The sequence below is a fragment of the Camelus ferus genome, chromosome 4, assembly GCF_009834535.1.
Source record: "Camelus ferus isolate YT-003-E chromosome 4, BCGSAC_Cfer_1.0, whole genome shotgun sequence".
In the NCBI taxonomy this organism is placed as follows: domain Eukaryota; kingdom Metazoa; phylum Chordata; class Mammalia; order Artiodactyla; family Camelidae; genus Camelus; species Camelus ferus.
The window spans coordinates 29,162,675-29,185,627 of NC_045699.1; the positions used below are offsets into that span (position 1 = coordinate 29,162,675).

General features: G+C 34.2%; 1 protein-coding gene across 4 annotated transcripts in view; it reads right to left on the reverse strand.

Moving 5' to 3' along the window:
* RIC1 (RIC1 homolog, RAB6A GEF complex partner 1) overlaps window positions 1-22,953 on the reverse strand; it is a 103,222-nt gene that overhangs the window by 19,050 nt on the left and 61,219 nt on the right. For all 4 annotated transcript variants that reach the window (XM_032477713.1, XM_032477712.1, XM_032477711.1 and 1 more), the window contains 9 exons: window positions 19,988-20,079; window positions 14,024-14,112; window positions 10,361-10,505; window positions 9,655-9,703; window positions 7,889-8,041; window positions 6,039-6,242; window positions 1,397-1,435; window positions 991-1,101; window positions 55-144 (listed from right to left, as the gene is read on the reverse strand). In XM_032477713.1, the coding sequence (XP_032333604.1) occupies window positions 55-144; window positions 991-1,101; window positions 1,397-1,435; window positions 6,039-6,242; window positions 7,889-8,041; window positions 9,655-9,703; window positions 10,361-10,505; window positions 14,024-14,112; window positions 19,988-20,079 (972 nt within the window). The remainder of the gene's footprint in view (window positions 1-54; window positions 145-990; window positions 1,102-1,396; window positions 1,436-6,038; window positions 6,243-7,888; window positions 8,042-9,654; window positions 9,704-10,360; window positions 10,506-14,023; window positions 14,113-19,987; window positions 20,080-22,953) is intronic.

Here is a 22,953-nt window from a genome sequence, read left to right on the forward strand (position 1 = left end):
CTTAATATCTTCATAATATAAAAATCTGTTATTTCTGAGAGAACAAAAACTTACCTCTTCTTGACGATCACTTATGTTGTAACACGCAAGGACAATAAAGTCATTCCACCAGGCTAAGCCACCTGTCACAATCATATTTTGCTCCTTAAAAGAAAATTTAAAAAACATATTTACCTTCATTATTCCTGCCAGTAATACCTGTAAAATATTTTTAATGAGACAATGAAAGCTCTATTTCCGCTCTACTCTCTATCCTCCTCCCGCCCCCATTAAGTATTACTCTAGGGACTTTATTAATGATTCATATCCTATTTTGAAAAAACAAACATCTGTAAGACAGAAAATACATCATTCAAAATAACTGGGTACCACGTAGCATCATCATTTCACATTCCACAGACCTTGGTTTAAATTCTGGCTTTATCTTTATTTATCAGCTGATTGACTGTGAATCCTAGTTTTCTCTTTTTTAAAAGGCCAAGTAACAATAGTGTCCTCATTGGACTATTACAAACAACATATATGAAAGCACCTTAAAGTGCCTGGTACACAGTAGGCTCGTATTAAATGTTAACTTCCTTCACTCTTCCTCCTATCTGATTCTTGCAAAATCCAACTGTGTATGTTTATATGCTACCCAAATATTTATGTTGGACACAGAGAGGCAGAGAATGATTTCAAATTTTGTGGAAATCTATTTTCTGATCTTACATGATGAATTCTGCCTGGAATTTAAGAGTAAGTCCTCAAGTTAAAGAATTATAGTGTCTGATTTTAGTAAGAATTAACAAACTAACTGTCTCAATACAAAATCCTTTATCAAATATCAAGTACTTTATCAGAACTAACACTTAGACATAATCCAATGTCTTTTTTTTAAATATTTGATTCTATTTTTTCATAAGTAAACAGCCATTTACTTTATGCTTATTTCATATTGTAGTTCTCTTATACTTTGAGAAACAGGTTTTTAATTTTAAAAAGACTAACCTGGGTAATATTTCCGAAAAGCTTCCATTTTTTGGTGAGTAAAGAGTAATGTGCAAAACCAAACTTGCCAACCACAGCAATATTCTGTCCAAGCTTATCAATAGCTGAAAACTGATTAAAAAGTAAAAATTAAGTTGTTATTAGGCATAAAGAACTGAGGATTGTGTCAGGCAAGTAGACAGTAAGTGTTGCTAAATGAATTAAGTGTAAATTGCTAAATTCAATAATCTGAGTATGTACACACAAGTTACATTTGATCAAATTATAGATTTACACTAAAGATGTACAAGTGATCAAGCACTGAAATTTTATTATCAATGCACCCACTGAGAGGCTCAATTCCCAGAATACCTCTTGCAGCAAATGCTATCCAATGAAAGTTAACACCAACACAGTAACAACTCACCCGTATAGGCCAATTGCTCTCTAGATAGGTACTGGAAATCTATAGAAAATAACACATTAGTTTGGTAAGTCTTCTGAAATGTATTTAAACATAAAGCACATAGAGCATTAACATCATAATATGAGGTTAATTTTCCTGTAATGTTTGAAGCATCCCCAAATAATGGGTATTACTAGCAGCCAATATTTCACATCTCCTGTTTTAACCATTTCATTACATGTTTCTAGACAGACTTTCCTCTTTTTTCTCTATACTGTTTTTGTTTGTTTGTTTAAAATACTGAACACTCAATAAATACAGAATAACGAAAGATTTTTAGAGCAGCACCCACAAGGGCAGCCAAGAATTGTGTAGATGAACACAGTTTGGGTTTGCTGTTCTGAACCATCCCAAAACAACCTTATCTAATAAAATCAGAGCCTCAGCAAGAATTTTGTTTTTGTTTTTTTATGGAAATATCCTTATTATTTTTACATTTTTCTGATTAAAAAAAGAAATGCACACTTATAAAATTTAAGCAACATAAAAGTGTATAAATTGAAATTCTTCTGTTGTATCATTTTTCATTGCTCAAGGATAACCACTGGTTAGTTTTCATTCTGTTTCTAAACAAACATCCATACGCATGTAAGGGTGTGTATAAGCTATGACTTTTTCTTGGGGTATTCAACTTACTCATCTACAAGTAATTTTAATATATAACAGATACTAACTCTTTATCTGCAACAATAAGTAGTAAATATATCTTGCCATGTCATCTGTCTTACATCTTTGCACATGGTGTCTTTGTATCACTCTAATGAGAATTTTAAACTTAAAAAAATCCCCTGTGAGATATCAGTGTAGATTAAGTCAAGTCTAGCTTTATTGAGACTGTGATCTATTAGCCAGCTGGTTAAGTAGTTTTCATGAGCATGTGGTAAATGCAGGGTGAAAATTCACAGAATGACAGAACAAGGTAAGAATCTTCTGTTTCTAAAATAAGAGAATCTTCAACTTATTCAAATTTATTTTCATTTTACTCAAAGAAAAATTATTACATATGTAAAAAAGGAAAGCCAAGTTAAAGCAAATGCAATCAAGTCCAGTAAGAGTCTCTGTGTAATGTGAAGACAAAACAAAAATCAAGTAAAAATAATATGCTGAAAACATCCCTATTAACCCTGATAAAATTTATTCATAAAACTATTTTTAAGATTTCACTTATTATCCAGTAAGTCAACCTAAAATCTAAGTAAATTTAATAGTTTTTAGTACATTAGGAAGTTCTTAACCCTAGTGCTGGTTTGTGGAAGCCTACCTTACAGAATTAAAAATAGCAGTATCATGATACATATGCTTGAAGAATGCTTATCTTGTACCTTAGCAGATACAGTGTATCATTCAGGCCAACTAGTAAAATTCACTCTGATGGGTGAAATTCAGAATGATGGTAATCTGAGGTAATGATAAGGTGGCAAAATAAAACTTGAAAGCAGTTTTCTAGGAGGCTGTGAGTGAAATTCTTTTTTTGGATGAAGAAAAAGTCACTTGAAGAAGAATGTACCTGGAGTACAACTGAGCTAGCCAGCCATAATGATAAAAAGAACCCTCACTTCCCACTAACCTTGGTGTTTCCTGATTATTTATGAAATGTGTAGGTGGGTAAAGCGGGAAGCGAGGTATCACTGCCAGAGTGGACTCCAACATGAAGAGTTTCTAATCATGGGAACCACGGTTAAATCTTACCAAACAACACACTCTGATAAGTATCTCTATGAGAAAACAATTTATTCTTTTAATCTCCAAAAGGTGTCAGAAATGGTAAACAGTTTACTTTCAAAACTCAAACTGTAAGTTTAAAATGAAGCTTTATTTCTCACGTAGTTTTGTGCCTGAAGATGCTATGAAATGAGAACAAAAACTATGATTTTCACCAGGAGGTAACCATTACCGATCTGTCACCTAAACTTTGAGTTCTACTTCTAGTACTGAGAATAGGAAATAGCAGAAGTAAGAAAAGAGGCAACTAATAAATAGTGAAGAAACTCAGGTCAAGACTGCATACTCAGGGCACAAGAGTCTTGCCACACCACTGGGAAACTGAGTGCTATGGTAGAGAATCTCTACTTTTAACATCTTAGGATTTTTCAGTTTCTTGAAAAACCTAAATTTACCTTTTTCCCCCTTAAAGTTACTCTGCTAAAACCCTGTTTCCTACCTAGACTACTTTTGTCTCTAACTGGTGAGACTGTGAGAGCCACCACCCTAGCAGATCTGATCTGTGTCAAATACCACGCCTGGAACGTTTGATACATGTTGTAGGAATGAGAGCAAATCATTTATAAATGAAATAGCTCTTACAATCCTCTTTGTTGACCTCCCTAACATAATGCCTGATACATTAACCTTGCTTCTGACAAGTATGTATTTGTGTTATTTTAAAAGGGAAAAGCACAATTAACACAGAATCTTCTGATCAGGAAACCAATGTATAAGGTAGAAAGCTTAAACAAACAAACCAAAAAGTCCAGTAGTCTAGATGAAGAACAAACAGAGCAGTAGAATTAGCTGGAGCTCATTTGATGAACTATAAGCTGCACAAGAAGCATATAAAGTATAAATCATACAAACAAAGCCACTTTGATGGAGGATGTGGGCACTTATCCCAGACAAGAGCATATGTTGAAGGGGGAATTAAACAGGCATCCATGTTCCTTCAGGGAATATTTACTAATTGGCTAAAAAGTCTGGAAGGTAAAGCATTAGTATTATATGGACAGTGCAAACCACCCTACCAAACACCACGACAACACTGCATTGACCCATGTGGCTGGAGTGCCAGCAAACAAAGCAGAGGGCAACTCCAAGTAAAAACACCGCCAAATGTGCCAAACAGGCACATTCTAGGTTTTAGCTCACGGTCAGCAATGTATTATATAATTCAACATTTAGTATCTAGGTTTTAAAATAGGTTTGGCTGTTACTTTAATTTATATCATGGTAAGGATAGTCTGTCACTACTCTGCTGTGTGACTTTGGGGAAGTCACCTAACTTCCCTGAACCTCAATTACCTCATTTATAAAGTCTAGTTGGACTACATGATTGTTAAGGTCCTTTCAGCTCTAAAAATTCTATGAGTCTATTATAGCTTAATTTTGGGGAGTATAACTCTGGTATTATTTTGATTAGTTTTAAGGAAATTGAAACTATTAGGTAAAGCTAGAGTTAAACAAGTTTATCTTTCTGAGTATTTCATATATCTAAATAGCAGAATGACAGAAGAATCTTGCTAGAACCTGTTTTGCCTGAAGTCATAAAAATCAGTGTTACATGCTTCTAATATGGGATACTTCATAGATGCCTACAAATCACAGAATCACTGAATTTTTGAGCTGGAAGGAAATTCAATTTTTGTTATTGCCTGATGGATTTTTGAGTTCCAGACCTACCTTCTGTGATCCTCTGCTCTACTTGGCTCTCTGGCAACACAGACCTGGCTAGGCAGAACTGGCATTGATGCTAGGTCAGTGTAGAATGAATAGTTCAAAGTATGGGGAAATGAAAATAGCAGAGAAATGGCTATAGGAGAGAAGGGAGCAGTGGAAAATTTTAGTCAAGGAAGTAGCTGATGCAGTTTTATTTAATAACTGTTACTAATTATAAAATGGTATGTACATTGTTTGAATTTTATGAATTTATTAATGTAAGTTATACCCATTTTATTTTAGTGTATACCACATGTCAATGTAGGAGATATTCCTCCTTTTATTTTTCACACAATGACCATTCTTCTATCTCTCATTATCTCCAAAGTCAACTGAAAATAACATGGGAGCTGAAGTAAGCTAGTAAGGCAAAAGTACGGAAGGCAGAAGTGAGGCAAAGAATTATGGAAATAGAAACTGCCTAAAAGAAACTAACCCAGGAAATTGGCTCTGATGTACCTAAGACTCTTTGGCAACAAGAGGGGAAAGAAAACACTCAGGACTTTGAAACTGTTATGAAAATATCTTTCAAGAAAGTTCAACTAACTAATTTACCCAAATTTATTTGGTATCAAAGAATTAATTTCCATGTTAAATACCAATTTACCAGAATTACTAAAAGAAACTACTAATTTAAAAGTTGTATCAGACTGAGTAAATAATCTGGAACAAGAATAATAAAATTATTAACAACAGGGTTCTAGACTAATCATAAGCCTGCAATTTGGGTCCGAAGTCAGGCAATTAACCTCTGTGTGTCCCCATCAGAACTACAAAGTCAGCTGGACAAAGTGCCAATCAATACACTTTCCATGAAATTACTACACTTTCGCTTACTCAAGTCTACAGAGTTAAATTTATACAAAAAAAAAAAAAAAAAGCTAGAAGTAAAACAGTTTTGCACAATAACAGGGCAAGGCATAAACTTCCAGTTTTTTAAACTGTTCACTACTAATGGACTTAAAGCAGGTGGGAATACAATCTACATCAAGTGGAAAGAAGAAAAGAAGACAAGAGGACAAGAGCACAGAAAAGCAGAAGAGAGAGACGTGACAGTCAAAAGGTTAAAAAGTTTCTCAGTTTTCTAAAGCAAAATATGAAATACTTCAAAATCTGCTCCAGGTGCTATCTTACCAAGGACTAAGTCAATAGCCAACAGCATCTGAAGACTTACCTGTACCACGTGCCAATGCCGATGACCAAGTAAAGTGCTTAAACCCTGAGTCTCTAAACTGCCTTCTGCAAACAGGCTCTTTTCCCGACTGGGCCTATGCTCAGAGTGTGCTGAAGAACTTCTGGGATTCTGGGTTTGAGAGGCCTCACCACAGTTCAAGTATAAGCGATCCTCCCCCTGAAGCAACACTTGCTCTTGGTTACTCTAGATGGAGGAAAAAGGAAACAGAGGCGGGGAGGAAAGCAAATAAAATAACTCAATATTAGGTAAGGGAAAGGAAATAATACACTGATTTAGTTTTACTGTAGGAAACGTACCATACATGTCAACATTGTTGACAGAGGACAAGACTACATGATGATCTCATACACTGTTAAAGTAACAGGCAACATTTTAATGATCACTTCCCAGTGTAAACAGATTCTTTGTTAAATTCTGTTTTATCATATAAATCCAAAACACTCCCAGGCTTACAACTGCTATAGTAGTATCCTGTTACTACTCCAAAATGGCAAAGCTATTAGAGATTTTCATCTGAAAACTGAAGAAAACTACTCATTGTCTACAGTTTACAAACTAGTTTCACATAAAATATCTCATGAATGATTGTATGAAAATATGTCTGGCTAGTTTGTGTGTTTGCTCATCCATATGCCCACATGGCAGGAAGAAGGAGTGGATTAAGAACAGGGATAACTGAATGCTGGAGGACCTTTTAAACCATGGGGAGGAAGAAAAGTAGCCTATATCTGTGGTCCTGGTTCAGACCGATTCAATAATCACTTGGTGAACGCTTGGTTAGTACCAAGGAATGTATCAGGTTCTGAGGATATTTAGATAAAAAGATAGTTTCTACTCTTTGTGATTATGTCCTGATTTTCAATTAGAAGGCCATTGTTTTCAAACGCGGGCATATTATTATTCCTGACTATTCAAATTAGATCAGCCCCTCACATTTCCATTGCATTCCAAATGCTGTCTTGATACAAAACTCAAGGGTGCTTTTAAATTATTATTTGGGATGAGGAAGGGGAGGAAGAAATACTCTACTCTTGTTTTTCTTATTCTTCCACTACAGTAATAAGGTCTGAGATCCAGGGTATTTTCATTCTTTCTTAATGTGTTGTAAATTTTAATTAGAAACTGGCTGCACCAAACATTTCAAAACCCGTTGGTAGTATATATTAAGACACGATCCTAACATGTAACATATACTATTATTATATATCAACAATATATGTTATTTTGGATTGATAAAACATGAGAAGTTTATATTATAATTTGGGGCAGTGTTTCCCAAAGGATCTTAGGCTAATTTTCTTCACAGTATTCCCTAAAAATTCATAGTTAAGGAAGTTTGGGAAACACTGCTTTTTATATTCCAGCTCCTGGATTTTCATGATGCAAATGAGCATACTAAAGACTGGAGTCCTGTGAAAAAGAAATCTCTAGAGCTTTGTTTAACTCTTTAATTTCACACAAGATAAGAGAACTTTTTCTTACCCTATGTAATTGTAATTGATATTTCTCAAAAGTAGTGCCTGGCAGAACATACTTTGGGAAATGCTTTTCATACAAAGATCAAATTTTATTCAAGTTATTCAAGTAAATCTGTAAACACTGCTTTCCCTCAAGTTCCTTGTGACCCTATTAAAAAAAAACTGCTCAGAAATAAAATTTGGGGATAAATTTAATATAAATTAAAAACAAACGTACAAATCATAGAAAATGTACAAAAGAAGATAATATGCCAACTTTAGTAATAAACTCAACCTATCTGTGTCATAAGGAAGTCTGATATCCTAATACAAAAACCACTGAAAAAAACCCAGAATTTTAATTAAACTTACCATACATGGGTTTACAGTGAGTACACTCTTGATAAACTGAAACAGTAGAATGCCAGGCTGTTTAACTATACTCTTGGAGTCACACTCATTTTCAGTATTTTGAGAAGCAAATCCACTGATTACCCACAGGTGATAGCCTTCCGCACCCCAGCTCTTGGAGAAGAGGGGAAAAGAGATGGAGAAGAGTGGGGAAAAAAATCAAAGCAATAAAAAGCTTCTTGTTATTTTTTCCTAGTTTCAAATATTCAAATTCTGAAATAACCAACAATAGCATTATTAATGACTTTTGAAGGTTGGAGAAACCATGACAAGTAACAAAGACAAGAATCATACCTACATCTGCTACATCTTAGATCTCTAGTAGATGCTCTTCAAGTAGAATAATGAAAACACTACACACCAATCTTAGCTCCAAATCCTAAGAAATGTATACTGTTCTCTGTAACTTCTACATTAATTTAACGGTCTCTCAAATACAAAGAAATACCTTAAAGAGAGAAGATCCATGTTACCTAACTGAAGCCTGAAAGGCACCCAAACAGATGCAGTGTTGTATAGAACAAAGAACATTGGATTAGAAGCTATGAGCCTCGGGCTTCTACTCCAGTTTGGCTACCCTTATGTTGTACCACCTCAATCAAGCTATTTGGTCTCTTGAGGTACAAGTTTCTTCCTCTGTAAAATGAGAAAGTTCAAATAAATTCCCCAGGCCCAGTCAATTTGAATATTCTACAACTAGATTCCATGACAGTTAAAAAAAAAATTTCTATTCTTTGAGGTTAGTGATTCCTAATCTAAAAGGTCAACAAAATAGTAACTGTGGGGAGGCAAGGGCCATGAATTATTGCAAAATTTCAAAAGCTTAATAGAAGTTTTACTTTTCCATGATAAAAGTTGCACAAGCTAACTAAAATGCTTAGGTTCTTAGTTTGTGATTGAAATGCCAACTTAGGCTGGTAACACTGGTTGTTGCGTACCATCCAGAAGCACTGATTGGCAGTCACAGAAATGGTGTTTGAAAATGTATTTTAAAATGTGGAAGTGAGGAGAGACATCAAATGGGATCCTTGGTGGTGAAATGTGGGGAACCACTATTCAAGGAAACCATGGTGATTTTAATTCTTTGAGAAACCCATGATCAGAAAAACGTTTTCCTCTATGGAACAGGAGAGAAAGGTAGTGATAAGCCTCACAGCCACTAATTTCACAAAGATGGCACACAAAGGGCTATAGTAAGAAAATGTTTTTATGTAAAGACAGGGGTTACACCTCACTGCTTTCCACAGAAACTTTTGAAAATTAGTAAAAATATTGTTACAACAAGGACTACAGTTCTCTTGACATACATCTATGGAAATTTTTAAAAATATGCTTAAATAATGTACAAGCGCATGTCCTCCAGGAAAAACACCCAGAGAATTTCATGTTATGTTAAAAGAGAGGAGGCCATGAGAAGCAGGTGCTGTTGAGTCACATAAGAAACGTAGGTATGCTTTAGAAAAACAAAGGCCTGACTGGAACAGTCACTATGTTTACAAAGATGACAGGGGCTTGCTGGACACATCTATGCAAAACAAAAGTCAAATACTGAAAATTGGGCAGCCTCCTAATTTTAAAAAACATACTTTTATCAAAGTAAGAACAGTGTAAGAGTTTGCTGAGACTAAAATAGCTTTACGATTTTATCAGGCCAACATGAGAAAAAAAAGGAAGAAGAAAAACTGAAGTTTTTCACACTGCATCAGTATTTTATAGAAAGTACTTACCATAGAGTTAATCTTAAGGGGGTCTTTTTTGGTACCATCAGACCTGTAACTGAAACAGAATAGAAACTTACTTAAAAAGTCTTTTAATTGCATATAATATTTAGCTTTAATTTTTTAAAATGGATTTTGTTCCTAATAATGAATAAAATGAGACTCCTGGTTAATACGCCTAGGTATATCACTGAGACATAGTCTTCCAGGTCCCAAGTAAATTCTTGACAGAGTCATGCAGTTTGGGAAGGTGTGTTGATTACGTCAGGACTGAGATTCAGAGTAGTATAGGAAGTGGGCAGAGATATCAACCAAGTTCTATCAACCCACTGAATTAACCCACATTAAACCAATGAGATAATGCAATTTTTCATTTGCTATACTCATTTATGTGTATTGCTTACCACTGTTATTAGATAACAAGCTACTTGAAGGCAGAATCATGTCTGATTTAGCCTTGAATCTAACATATTATCATGTATACAATATGGGTTCAATAAATAAAAGCATTTTTATTGAATGAACAGTTTAAAGAGGATGGATGTATGAGGACTCAATACATTCTGAATAAATTAACTCCGAACCTTACAAACTGTTTCGGGTTAAGAGTCAAACAAGCCAAAATGATAGATGTATGATATCAAGTTTCTGTGTTTGTGTATTGTCCGGGAGATAATGGAGTTATTTTATCTAAAATTTATCTTTATTGACTCACGCAAAATCTCCTCCAAGTGTACAAATCAGCTGGGCTCCAAATACACTCCATAAAGAGAGGCCTCCATATTCCCAGGTCACTATTACAACACTATTGTCAGGAGACCACCTGACCAATTTAACAGCTCCTGTTTTGTTCCAAATGTCTGTTAAAAAATTAAGAGAAGGGTTAAAAATAAACGATTGCTTCAGAAATACTTAGTTCTTTTTTTTTTAAACAGCTGGTATCTTCAAGTTGAAACAGGGAGAAAGGCATGTTGGCTTCAAACAATGAGATAAATTCTGCTCACTTAGAGCTATTTAAAATCAGTATGATCATTAGCCTTGACCTGATCTAAGCAGAACAAACTCAGTACCCAAGTGACACATAAGACATGAAAGCCGTTTTTGGCCACTATTAGCTTGAATAACTATAAGTATGTAGTCTTAAAAGTCTCTGGCTTTGGGCAAATCAGTTTCTGTAAAATGGGAGGAATAACTGCCTTGAATAATTCAACACAATGTCAAAGTACTTAGCAAAATACGAGGAGTTTTAAAATGTATAACAGTATTTCACCACCATCTTCATGCTCCATCAGCAGTATCAGAGGGATCCAAGTGAAAATAAATTGAAGTTTAACCTTACATTAGGATTAAGTAGTAAGCTCCAGCTTGAGTACTATAGGTGCTTACATCTTTTTTTTAACAAAAATAGTTCTTTTAACCTCATATATAATTACCAAAGGAGAAAATTTAATTTTCTTGTAGTAAAATTCAAGTTCCTTTATTGCAGAGTTAAATGAAACATACCAGCATTTCCCATCAGCAATTCAAAAAGATCTACTGTATTACTTTCTTCAAAATTAAAATTCTTTCTATATGCAGTACTAATAAATTTTTGTTATCAGTACATTTACCACAAAGGGGAGGTACATAAGTTTTGGCCTATAGAAGACAGGCTTGGTTAACAGGGTAAGAACTTTTTTCCTCTATGTTTGAATCTTCACATTAGCATTTCTCCCCATAATTCATGTATGTGAATAACTGTGTTATTTATGTAGATAGAAAATAAATGGGAACATGCATAAGAAACATCGTATCTTGTTAGTATACTTTACACGTACAGGAGAGAAATTTAAAACCAAACCGCAAAGAAATATACAAAACCAAATTAAAGTTTACAAAATGAAAGCAATTCCATGTGTTAGAAAAAAAAGTAAAGCTTAGATGTGTATTCACTGTCACAAAAAGATATTAATGTTCACTGGAAAGGACAGGTTATAAATAGTATTCCTATTATCCCATATAAAAAAGATATACAAATGTACATAATATACATATTTTCCAAGCATTATACACACATTAAAATATAGTTGCAAAGATATACAACAAAAATATTAACAAAAGTTAATAATTTTCAAGTGGCAAGGATATGAGAAATTTATCTGCCTGGTAACCTACAATGAACATGGATTATGATAATCTGCATAATGAAAAAAATGTTACAAAGTAATCCAAAGACTTTCTGTTACAGAGATGAACTTCTAAGAAAGAAACGAAGGTCTCCAAGAGCCAAAAGAAGAGAGATAACTGAAAGGGAGATTGGTTAGTGCTTGAACTAAGGCAGCCAGGGGTGGGAGGGAAGCAAAAAAGACTGGAAATATAGGGATAGACAGTTAGGATGGGACCTAGCAAAGATGAGAGAGCAGGGGTTTTCCTGTTCCAAAAGAAGATTATAAAAAGGGTTTCAGGCCATCATGAGTTGAATAATCAGGATGGAAGCTGCTGAATCATCTAAGGACTCCTGAAGTGTTGCAACCTGTAAAAATCAGCCAGGGGAGCCAGAAGAAAACATGGAAGCTTGTGTCTGTTCAAGATGTAGGACAATACAAGTCTCCCAACATTTTAAGCAGGTTTATAGCCTGAAGTTATAACTCAAGGAGGGAGAATTCTCCCATAACAGACCATAAGAGTGAGAGTCAGTAGAAAACCAAAGGGAGAACTGGCATTCCAAGAACCTGAGAAAAGGGAACAGTCTGAAAAACTCAATACAGTGCTGTCCAACAGTCAACAGAAGCAATCAGTAGAACTTCCTGCAATGATGTAAATGTTCTATATTTGCTAGGTCTAATAGAGCCACTAGCTAAATGTGGTTATTCAACATTTAGATGTGACTATGCAACTGAAGAAGTTTTCATCTTTAATTTCAATTCAGTTTCATTTAAATAGCTACATATGGCCAGCAGCTACCATATTGGACATGACAATATTAGTATGGATAAGAAAATAAACAGATAAAAGGACTAGAAACCACAACCAAAATACACAGCACTCTATTTTTGTAGGTTGCAGCAAAAACTGTCCTTACAGAAAAATATATGCAGACCCTCTAAAGGCTTTGCAGCAAGAATGACAAAAACTTAAGGAGCAAATTTCTATTTCTGGCAGTATACCTAAACATTAGACACCTTGAATGACTCTCCATACTGAAACAACCAAAATGTTGACAAGAAAACTTAAACATCTCAAAACATCCAAAAATACTGGGAGTTTATTGAGTGTACAAAGTGCTTTTGCCCTGAGTTTTTCTGTCAAACCCTGGAGACCTGACTTTCACCTCTGATGACTCACACCACGTGACGGTCAGGAGCTAAAGTCAGAGCTTGGCCAAGGCAAGGAATTGAATAGAAAGACATCCATGGTACAAGGGACAGTCAGAAATAAACTCTTATCATGTGGAAGGTGGTAAAATAGCAAAACTTTCCTGTTTTTGCCCATGGTACTGAATGGAAAATAAAGACGCTCCCCTGAGAATCTGCAACCACAAGCCAGTCCTCACTCTGATTTGTAATTTGTGCAACTTGTATGATTCAAAAACCTCCTACAGAGAATATAATGCAAAGGGTTCCAGACTAATGTAGTTTTCCAGGTGACTGGCAGAAACAAACACAAACCCTTTCAGGAAGAATTCAAATTCTATCTAGCATTTTTGCTTTTCTGATCGAAAAACAGATATGCCTTCTTTCCTCCTTTCTTCTTGACTCAAGCAGAATTAATGCTTGGAGCTCAGAAGCTACCTTGCGATTGTGGGAAAAAAAAAAAAGGCCAAATGAATGCCAGGAGCAGCTTACCTTTGGATTTCCTGCTCATAGAGAAAATAAATTCTATTTGTTTAAGCAATAGTAAGTTGGGTTTTCTATTAGTTTCAGTTAAAAGTATTTCCAGTGACACAGAATTTAGATTTATTCCTGTGGACAGGATTCATGAAGTTCAGAAAGAAATTTTTGTTTACTGCTGTATATCCAGCATTTCAAACAGTGTCTGGCTTATAGTAGGTACTCAAAAATTATTTGTTGAACAAATAAATGGAACTGGAAGGCATAAAATAACAGAGTCAATGAAATCAGGTAAGAGTCTAAATTAAAGCAAAGCCTAGACAGGGACTACAGGCTAAAACTAAGTGAGGGTAGAGAAGACTTAATGAAAGGATAAAAGAGAGATCTTGGGAGCCTCTCTAGTTACACGTAAATCCTTGGGTCACAGAGAATATTACATGTTTAACAATATTTGTCCTTTGGCATGTATCATTTAATTTAAAATCAACAGTCATTATACATATCAGTACCTGTAATTAAAAATGTTAAAATAAGAAAAATAAAAAAAAAAAAAAAAGCAGAGGACTCACCAGGATATTGTTTTGCTGTTAACTCTAGTTTATGAGACAACAGCATGGCTCCAGTTGTGTTATCTATTGTATAAACCTGCACAGAACCACTGTGAGAAACAAAGAGACTTTTAGTGCAAAAAGACGAATACAAATATAAAAAACATAATTAAGGGAAATACTGCATTCTGCTGGTAGGAGTGTAAACTAGAACAAAACCATTTTGCAAATAATTTGCAGTCATCTCATAAATTTAAATAAATGCATTTTCTATAATCTAGCAAGTTTACCTATAAATGTACCCTAGAAATATCTTTGTCTTTGAGACATGTATAATGTTCATTATAGTATCATCTATAAGTGCAAAGAAATGGAAATAATCTGTCCAACAAAAAGAGAAAGGAAAAAGAAACTGGTATACAGCACTGAAAATGAATTTTTGTCACATGCAGTAAAACGGACAGCATATCTATCCATCTGTCTACCTATATATCTATATAAATAGCATAATTCTGTTTCTATACTGTGAAAAATACTCAAAACATAGTCATTAAATACATTTGTGGTAAAAATACAAAGAGCTAATGTACACAAATTCCAGGTTAGTAACTACCCAGGTGGAGAAAGGGGACTATTAAAGAACAGGGGCAAGCAGGGGCTTCACCAATTCAGTACTGGCAGTGCACTGTTTCTCATGATGAATGGTAATTTACAGAGTCTCATTTTATTATTTTGTATATTATTTTTTGTATCATACACATGATATATGCTCTTTTATGTATATGGTATACATCATTATTTTTGTAAAATTTTTTTACAAGGGTCCAACTTACATAAGGCCAAAACCGAAACTAAAAATCTGTATATTACTTCTAAGCTAAATTTCAAAACTGAACTCTAATGATCATAAAAGAAATACCATTCCCGCTTATAGAGCTATTCTCAGATCAAAAATTTAACATAATTATTGCTTTTAAAATAATTTAAATCCAAGGCTGCTTCTGAACACTGGCTTATGACTTCCAGAATGTTCTGGCAGTTTTATGTGCTCTTTCAAGGTAGGAGAAGTCATATGTGGTTTCCTCACAGCAGCTCTAAGCAGGTTCCAGCCAGGCCCCACTCTTCTCAAGGATTAGAACTGGGACTAACTAAAATACCTGCAGTGATAGGCCACTTGAAGTTATCTCACAGCTCAGTGATGCTGTTTTTAATTCTTTTTTTCTCTCTATATTTCATCTTGCATCATTTCTCTTGCTATGTCCTTCAAGTTTATTAATCTTTTCTTCTGTAATGTTTAATTTGGGTCTTTTCTGTATCTTCCATGTTTCAGTTTAATACTCAAAAGGAACCCTCTGTAGCTCTTTGGAGTTCTCCCTTTGAGCCACTCTCTTCTCTTTGTTGCCTGTCCTGTGAGCCCCAGCTGCTCTGGTTGCCCAGATTCTGATTTCCACACACTCAACCCAGGGAATCTGCCAGGCCCTGTCTCCTATCCTTGTGCTGGAAACTCTCTCAAAAACTGGGGCAGTCAAAGAGTTTTCTCACTTAGTTTCTTATCTTTCAGGGATCACTGTCCTTTGTTGCTTAATGTACTGTGTCTTGAATTCAAAACACCTGTTTCGTACTTTTGTCCATTTTCTTGGCTGTTTCAGGTAGGAGAGAAAATCTGATGTGTTATTTCATTTTAGTCAGAAGCCCAAAGTGTGGAATAGCTCTCTTTCCAGACTACCTGCCCAATTAGACACCATGCTGAAAGACAGCACTAAATGGCTAGCAGATATTTACTTGGGGACAACTGTCGAGTGAAAACTCTGGGTTGCTGAGTCTAGTATTTGTGAGGAGTCCCAATATTTCTAATGTAAGAAGTAGGTGCTAAGTCAATACTTACAAAAGACTGATGATTAACCTTTTAAGTATTTACAGTGCCTGTATTCTTTAAATTATTTTTCTTTCCATTTCTCATCAGCCCCATTATAAAAGTATTTTTTCATTAAGAACACATTACTTGCTAATAGCAAAGCAAAAACCATATCCCTGTAAAGATATATATATATATATCTTTATATATATATATATATGGCTATTATTACTGTAAGTAATCAAATTTAGCATCATTAATACTGAGACAACTCAATAGTATTGCCACATGATGTCATAGGAAGTAAAAAAAAAAAAAAATCACCTATGACAAAAATGTTTAACCAGAATCTAATCAAACATTTAAACATAAGGGTAAGAATTAGATTGTAAGACTGATTCCCTGCAAACTGACATCCTAAAAGAAAGCTGGCTTTTAGAGAACTGTAACGACACCAGCTACAGCCTAGTGCTCAAGACAATTAACCCTGGTGAGGGCTGGCAAATCAGGGCTAGAAGCCACTAGTCTGTTATGTCACACAGCTACAATCACAAAACTTTTACCCCAACTCAAGATCATGTCATGAGAAGGCCTGACACTCTCCTAATCCATGAAAACTGAGGTGACTACAAGACTGAAGGCCAAGATTTCACCTTCATTATCCCAGAGGAAGGGCTAGAGCTCCTCTCCTGGATTCTAACATCTGGCCTTGCTAGATCCCTGGGTGCTGGCCCTGAATGTAGGTGATGTGGAAATGCATACCCACCAGTGCCTGTCTCTTGTGAGCTTCCTCTAACTGCTGGTATGTGAGTCATTTGACCACACTGGCTCAAGAACCACCGTCAAAGGTTCTAACAGGTGTTAAGAGAAACTAATCAAATGTTATTATGAGGAACAATGAGACAAATTTAGAATGCAGGACATTCTATAAACAACTGATCTAGAGTCTTAAATAAGTTAATGTCATAAAAATAAGAAGAGGTATAAGGATTATTAAAGAAAAACAGTAAACGGAAATGATAACCAAATATAATTCATGAATTTTGACTGAGTCTGACTGAAATAAAGGAGATATAAAGGAAATCTGGTGACAACTGAGTTAGTCTGAATATAAACTGAGTATTAGATCTTTTGAGGGATTTATCAGTTAATTTTCTAATGTATGATAAAGATCTGTGTATATAAGAGGATGTCTCTTTTGGAAACCAAAAAATATTGTAAATATCCATTAACGGCAAATCAGATAAATTACAATGTATTCATATACTGAAACACTATAAATAAATCCCAAATAAGTGATTTTAGCTATTGGCAAAAGAGATGGGTGAATTAATAAACAATGTTGTCTGAAAGTATCAAGATACAAAACATAAAACATGATTCTATTCATAAAGAGTTCAAGATTAGGTAAACTAAATTATGCTCTTTGGGAATGCATAAGTGAGTGTGGTAAAACTATAAAGAAAGAAATGATTATCACAAAAAAACAGAAAATTGGTTACCTGTAAATGAGTTAGTGAGCAGGGATAGAAGGTACCAGGGGTAAAACTGATACTGGATAGCAATGCTCTATTTCTTGACCCAGTTGTGGAAACATGGGTGTCTGTATTGTAATTATTTGTAAAACTGTTTGTTTTTATTTTACAACATGAAAGTTAAAAAGGGTATTATAAACTCTATGCCAAAAATTTGACAGTGTATCTGAAAGACAGCAATTCCTAGAAAAAAAAACTAGATAAAGTCACTTAGGAAGAGACAGAAAATCTAAATCTTAAATCTATTGTAAAACTGAATTCAATCAGTAATCCAAAAAATTCCCACAAAGAAAATTCTAGGCTCAGATAGCTTCAACGGCAAATTCAACCACACATTCAAAGATGAATAAAGAAGGGAAAAAGAAACCCTTCCTCAACTTGTTTTATGAGACAAGCATAACCTCAGTTAACCAGAAGAGCAAAACAAAGAAAAACTATTCGCAAAACGTACTCATGAACACAGATTTAAAAATTCTAAGCAAGATATGACCAAATCACATACCCTAACCCCTGCATGGCAACTATTATTCTGATCTTTGATCATGAGCGATTAGTCAGTCTGTTTTCGAAATTCATATAAATCTAACTATATAATATATCCCCTTTTTTTGTCTAAAACAGTAAGTGACCAAATCAAACTCATGATAATGAAAAAACAATTTACGCTTTCCTTTTCTTCTCACACTAAGTTAAATTGTATTTCTACGTTTATACCCTCCATGAGAAGCAGTGTTAAGGACAAGGATTTCTCACTTTACAAAAAGATTATTGACAGTGTAGTGAGGGCAGTGACTTATAACATGTGTATTACTTATACTAATAAAAACACTCTTGATACTTAATTTGATGTAGCTGGAGACAATACAAGATGTATGTTCTATAGAACGACTAAGTCACAAAGGTCAAAATGGAATTTGATATTTAAGAAGGGGTTTTGAGCTCATATGACTTAATAAAAAAAACAAACAACCCAATCCAAAAATGGGCAGAAGATCTAAACAAGCAATTCTCCAAGGAAGAAATGCAAATGATCAATAGGCACATGAAAAATGCTCAATATCACTAACTATCAGAGAAATACAAATCAAAACTACAATGAGGTATCACCTCACACCAGTCAGAATGGCCATCAAAAGTTCACAAATGACAAATGCTGGAGAGGATGTGGAGAAAAGGGAATCCTCCTGCACTGCTGGTGGGAAGGCAGTTTGGTGCAGCCACTGTGATAAACAGTATGGAGATTCCTCAAAAGACTAGGAATAGATTTACCATACGACCCAGGAAACCTGCTCCTGGGCATATGTCCAGAAGGAACCCTACTTCAAAAAGATACTTGCACCCCAATGTTCATAGCAGCACTATTTATAATAGCCAAGACATGGAAACAGCCTAAATGTCCATCAACATATGACTGGATAAAGAAATGCAGTATATTTATACAATGGAATACTATTCAGTCATAGAAACTGACAACATAACGCCATTTGCAGCAACATGGATGTCCCTAGAGAATGTCATTCTAAGTGAAGTAAGCCAGAAAAAGAAAGAAAAATACCATATGAGATCGCTCATATGTGGAATCTAAAAAGAAAACAAAAACAAAAACAAAAACAAAAAACATAAATACAAAACAGAAACAGACTCATAGACACAGAATACAAACTTGTCGTTGCCAAGGGGGTGGTGGGGTGGGAAGGGATAGACTGGGATTTCAAAATGTAGAATAGATAAACAAGATTATACTGTATAGCACAGGGAAATATATACAAGATCTTGTGGTAGCTCACAGCCAAAAAAAAAATGTGACAATGAATATATGTATGTTCATGTGTAACTGAAAAATTGTGCTCTACACTGGAATTTGATTATAAAATGACTATTGTAAAATTGTAAAATGACTATAACTCAATTAAAAAATGTGAAAAAAAAAAGAAGGTGTTTTGAAGACTAAAATGCACTATACTCACTGTAAGGCATTACTGTAAGTATCTGATACAATCTTTTTATTTGAGCTCAAATATAAGCTTGACAAAGTCAGGCATCTTTGTTGTTTTCTAGTGTATTCCAAGTGCTTAGAATTATTCCTGGCACACTGCAAACACACAGATATTTGTTGAATGAGTGACTTATATTCAATTTTACTTATAAAACCTGCAGTATTTGAATTAAAGCAAGAAACTGATTTTATGTGTGAGCTTTAAATTTGCTTGTTAACTAAGGCATACTCATTAATTCAAAGGAATTAGCAACACTGATGTCTTTTTTAAAAAAGGATTATTTTAGAAAAAGAAAAGTATCTTTCTGGTTCTCCTTTAAACAATAAAGAACATAAATTTAACGGATTTAATCTTAACTTGTGATTTAATTTCCTAAAGAAAATGAAGAAAAGCTCCCTTTTACAAATTAATACACTCAATCTCCAAAATCTGCCCTTTAGACTTTTTTGCTTCAATTAAAATACTTTTATATTTTATACTAAGGCTGATTCATAAATTATGAAAGGCATGACAAAGTTTACAAGTGTGTTAACATATTAAGTTAAAAAATATTATTTTGGGCAATAAATCTTAAAATGCAGATGTCTGTATCAATTACCTTGCACAACCAAATGCCATTAGTCGATACTTGTTATTCACTGCCACACAAGTTCCATCAACAACATCTTGGGGCCAAACTCCATGAAGCTGCTGTAATTAAGAAAAATAGTTAAGGTTGAAATGCATTCTCCAAAGTATATTTTAATCAATATAATTCTTCAATAAACAAGATTTCATAAGGCTTTATGTTGTTTCACCTGGATAGGAAAACTTCCCATGAGGACTACCATCTGGATATTCTCATTTAAAACCTCAATGTCATTAATTGGTTAAACAAATATTCCCAAATGAGCTCAGCCCAGTGCTAATCTATAAAACATTTAAAAAAAATGGGTATTTGATCTCCAAATTCAAATGAAATGAAGATGACTTTCCTATTAGAATGTAAACCTCTTGATGGTAGAAACTGCATTTAACTTGCTCACTATTATTATTATTGTCACCTAACACACAGAGTTCAACTTCCTAATCAATGGAAAATAGTCAATTTTATTTGCTCTATCCTTTAGAAGTGATTAATGATTTGTCAATTGCTTACAATTCTCCATTATTCCTTTGCTTTATAGTATAATAGTTAATAGCTTGGTATCTGGCAGGCTGACATAGTATCTCAGGTCTACCATTCACTTGCTAAACTGATTATTTGACCTTTCTAACCTTCAGTTTTCTTATCTGTTAATTATTTATCACTAAGAGTGCTTTGAAGATAAATAAGAAGTGTATATACATGTAACACATTTAATATGATGCTTAGAATTCAACAAATTAAGATTCAATAAATGAATGACATTATTATTAAGCTTTATATGCTACTTAATTCTGAATATAAACACAGAATAGACTTCACTCCACTGTCTGTTTTTATTTGCCAAATCAAGAGCATCTTAGGTTATAAATTCTAAGGCAAAGGTCATCAGGACTGCTAGTTCAGTAAGCACACCAAAAAAGCACACAATAATATAGCACTTTACTTTTTGGGTTATTATACTAACAAACGTTAGATGATCCAATATAATTAAACTGTTTGAAATATAACACTACAAATTTTATTTAATTCCTAGGTAAATTATATAATCTACTATCTAAACATGGAATATTTGGGGGTTTGTAGGAATTTTACTTATTCTATTTTAATAATAAAACTAGGCATTGCTTTAGATAAAAAATGGCAAAGATAACACTGAACATTACTTCTCTAGACTATTGCCTAGACTGAAATTCATTCATTCACCTCATAACAAATATTCTCCAGATGCCCACTATTCACTAAGCACTGCTTTAGATGCCGAGGATATGGCAGATATTCAAACATACCAAAATCCCTAGCCACATTCCTGCCTTACCTTTATTAAGAGACTGACAAGTTTAAAAAATTGTACAAAAAATATATTGTACAGTCTATACTGGAGGTTGGTAAATGCTATGGAAAAAATAATAAAGCAATTATGGAGAAGAGAGTATAGGGGGAAGGATGTAATATTAAACAGTTTTTCCCTATGATGTGCTTCCTGAGGAAAGTACTGAGGGAGATACAGCAAGTAGAAAGGCCCTATTGTAGAAGCATTTCTGGTGAGTTCAAAGAACATCAAAAAGATCTGTGTAGATGGAGTGGAGTTGAATGGGGAAAGGAGAAGCAGTAAATGAGGTAACAGATGAAAAAGGAAGCCATATTTATAGGGCTTCGAAACTCACTGTAAGAACTTGGGGTTTTTTTCCTCTAATTTATATATGGGGAGTCACTGGAGTGTCTTTTTTAACCCTTTCTATTATGAATTATAATACATTAGAGAAAAATACCTGAACCAAAAATGTACCTCTCAATAATATCACAAAGTGAACACTTGTGAAATTACCACTCAGGCCAGAAATCATCAATACCTCAAAGTCCCCCAACAGTGTCCTTCCTGATCAATATACCCTCACCACTACCACAAGAGTAACCAATATCCAGACTTACATGGTAATCACTTCTTTTTCTTTACACCATTATCATTTACACACACATCCATACAAACTCTAATTCAGAGCTGCCTATGTTTTCAGCTTTCCTTTAATTTTGTGTAAAATTGAATTCCAGCATGTACTCCTTTGTGTCTAGTTGCTTTCACTCAACGTATCTGTGAGATTCATCTGTGTTGCTGCATACAGTCTTGTTTGTTCATGCTCACTGTCACCTCAAATACTGGGCTTTTAGCCCACTGGGCCTCTGGTCTCCCCTAGCCTGGTAATTCTTTACTGTCTTGTTAGCTCTCCAAAGCCTTTAAGCATATTCTAAGAATTTTTCTTTCTCCAGCTTTTCTAGTTGTCCTTAGCAGGTTTTGTCCTAAATATCTAGTCCTACTGAAGAGTTCTGAGCAGAGGAGCAGCATAAGCTGACATATTTTAATACATCTGTTAAATGCATTACACAATATCACACAGGATTTTTATAAAGCACTTAAGTGTCTAACATAAATATGCCATAATTACTGTATTTCCCAATTATAGTAATACATATATGTTGTTTTTATGTAATTTATATTTTCTACTTAAAATTTATTTAATAATGTCTATCAACTTTTCAATATTTTTTAAATACTTAATCTACTGGAAAATTTTCTTTAACCAAATACTAACAAAAGCTGCTACTCAGAAATAAGTCAATCACCTTTCAACTCTAATATTTTTCTTTTCAGTAAAAATATTTAAATCCCAAACATACATCAACAAAATGAAAAGGCAACCTACTAAATAGGAGAAAATATTTGCAAATCATGTATCTGGTAAAAGGTTATATCCAAGATATATAAAGAACTCCTACATTTAATGGCAAAAAAAAATCTGATTTAAAAAATGGGCAGATAATCCAAATAAACATTTCTCTAAAGAAGACAAACATGGCCAAAATGTAGATGAAAAGATGCTCAACATCACTCAACATCAGGGAAATGCAAATCAAAACCACGAGGTAGCACCTCACACCTG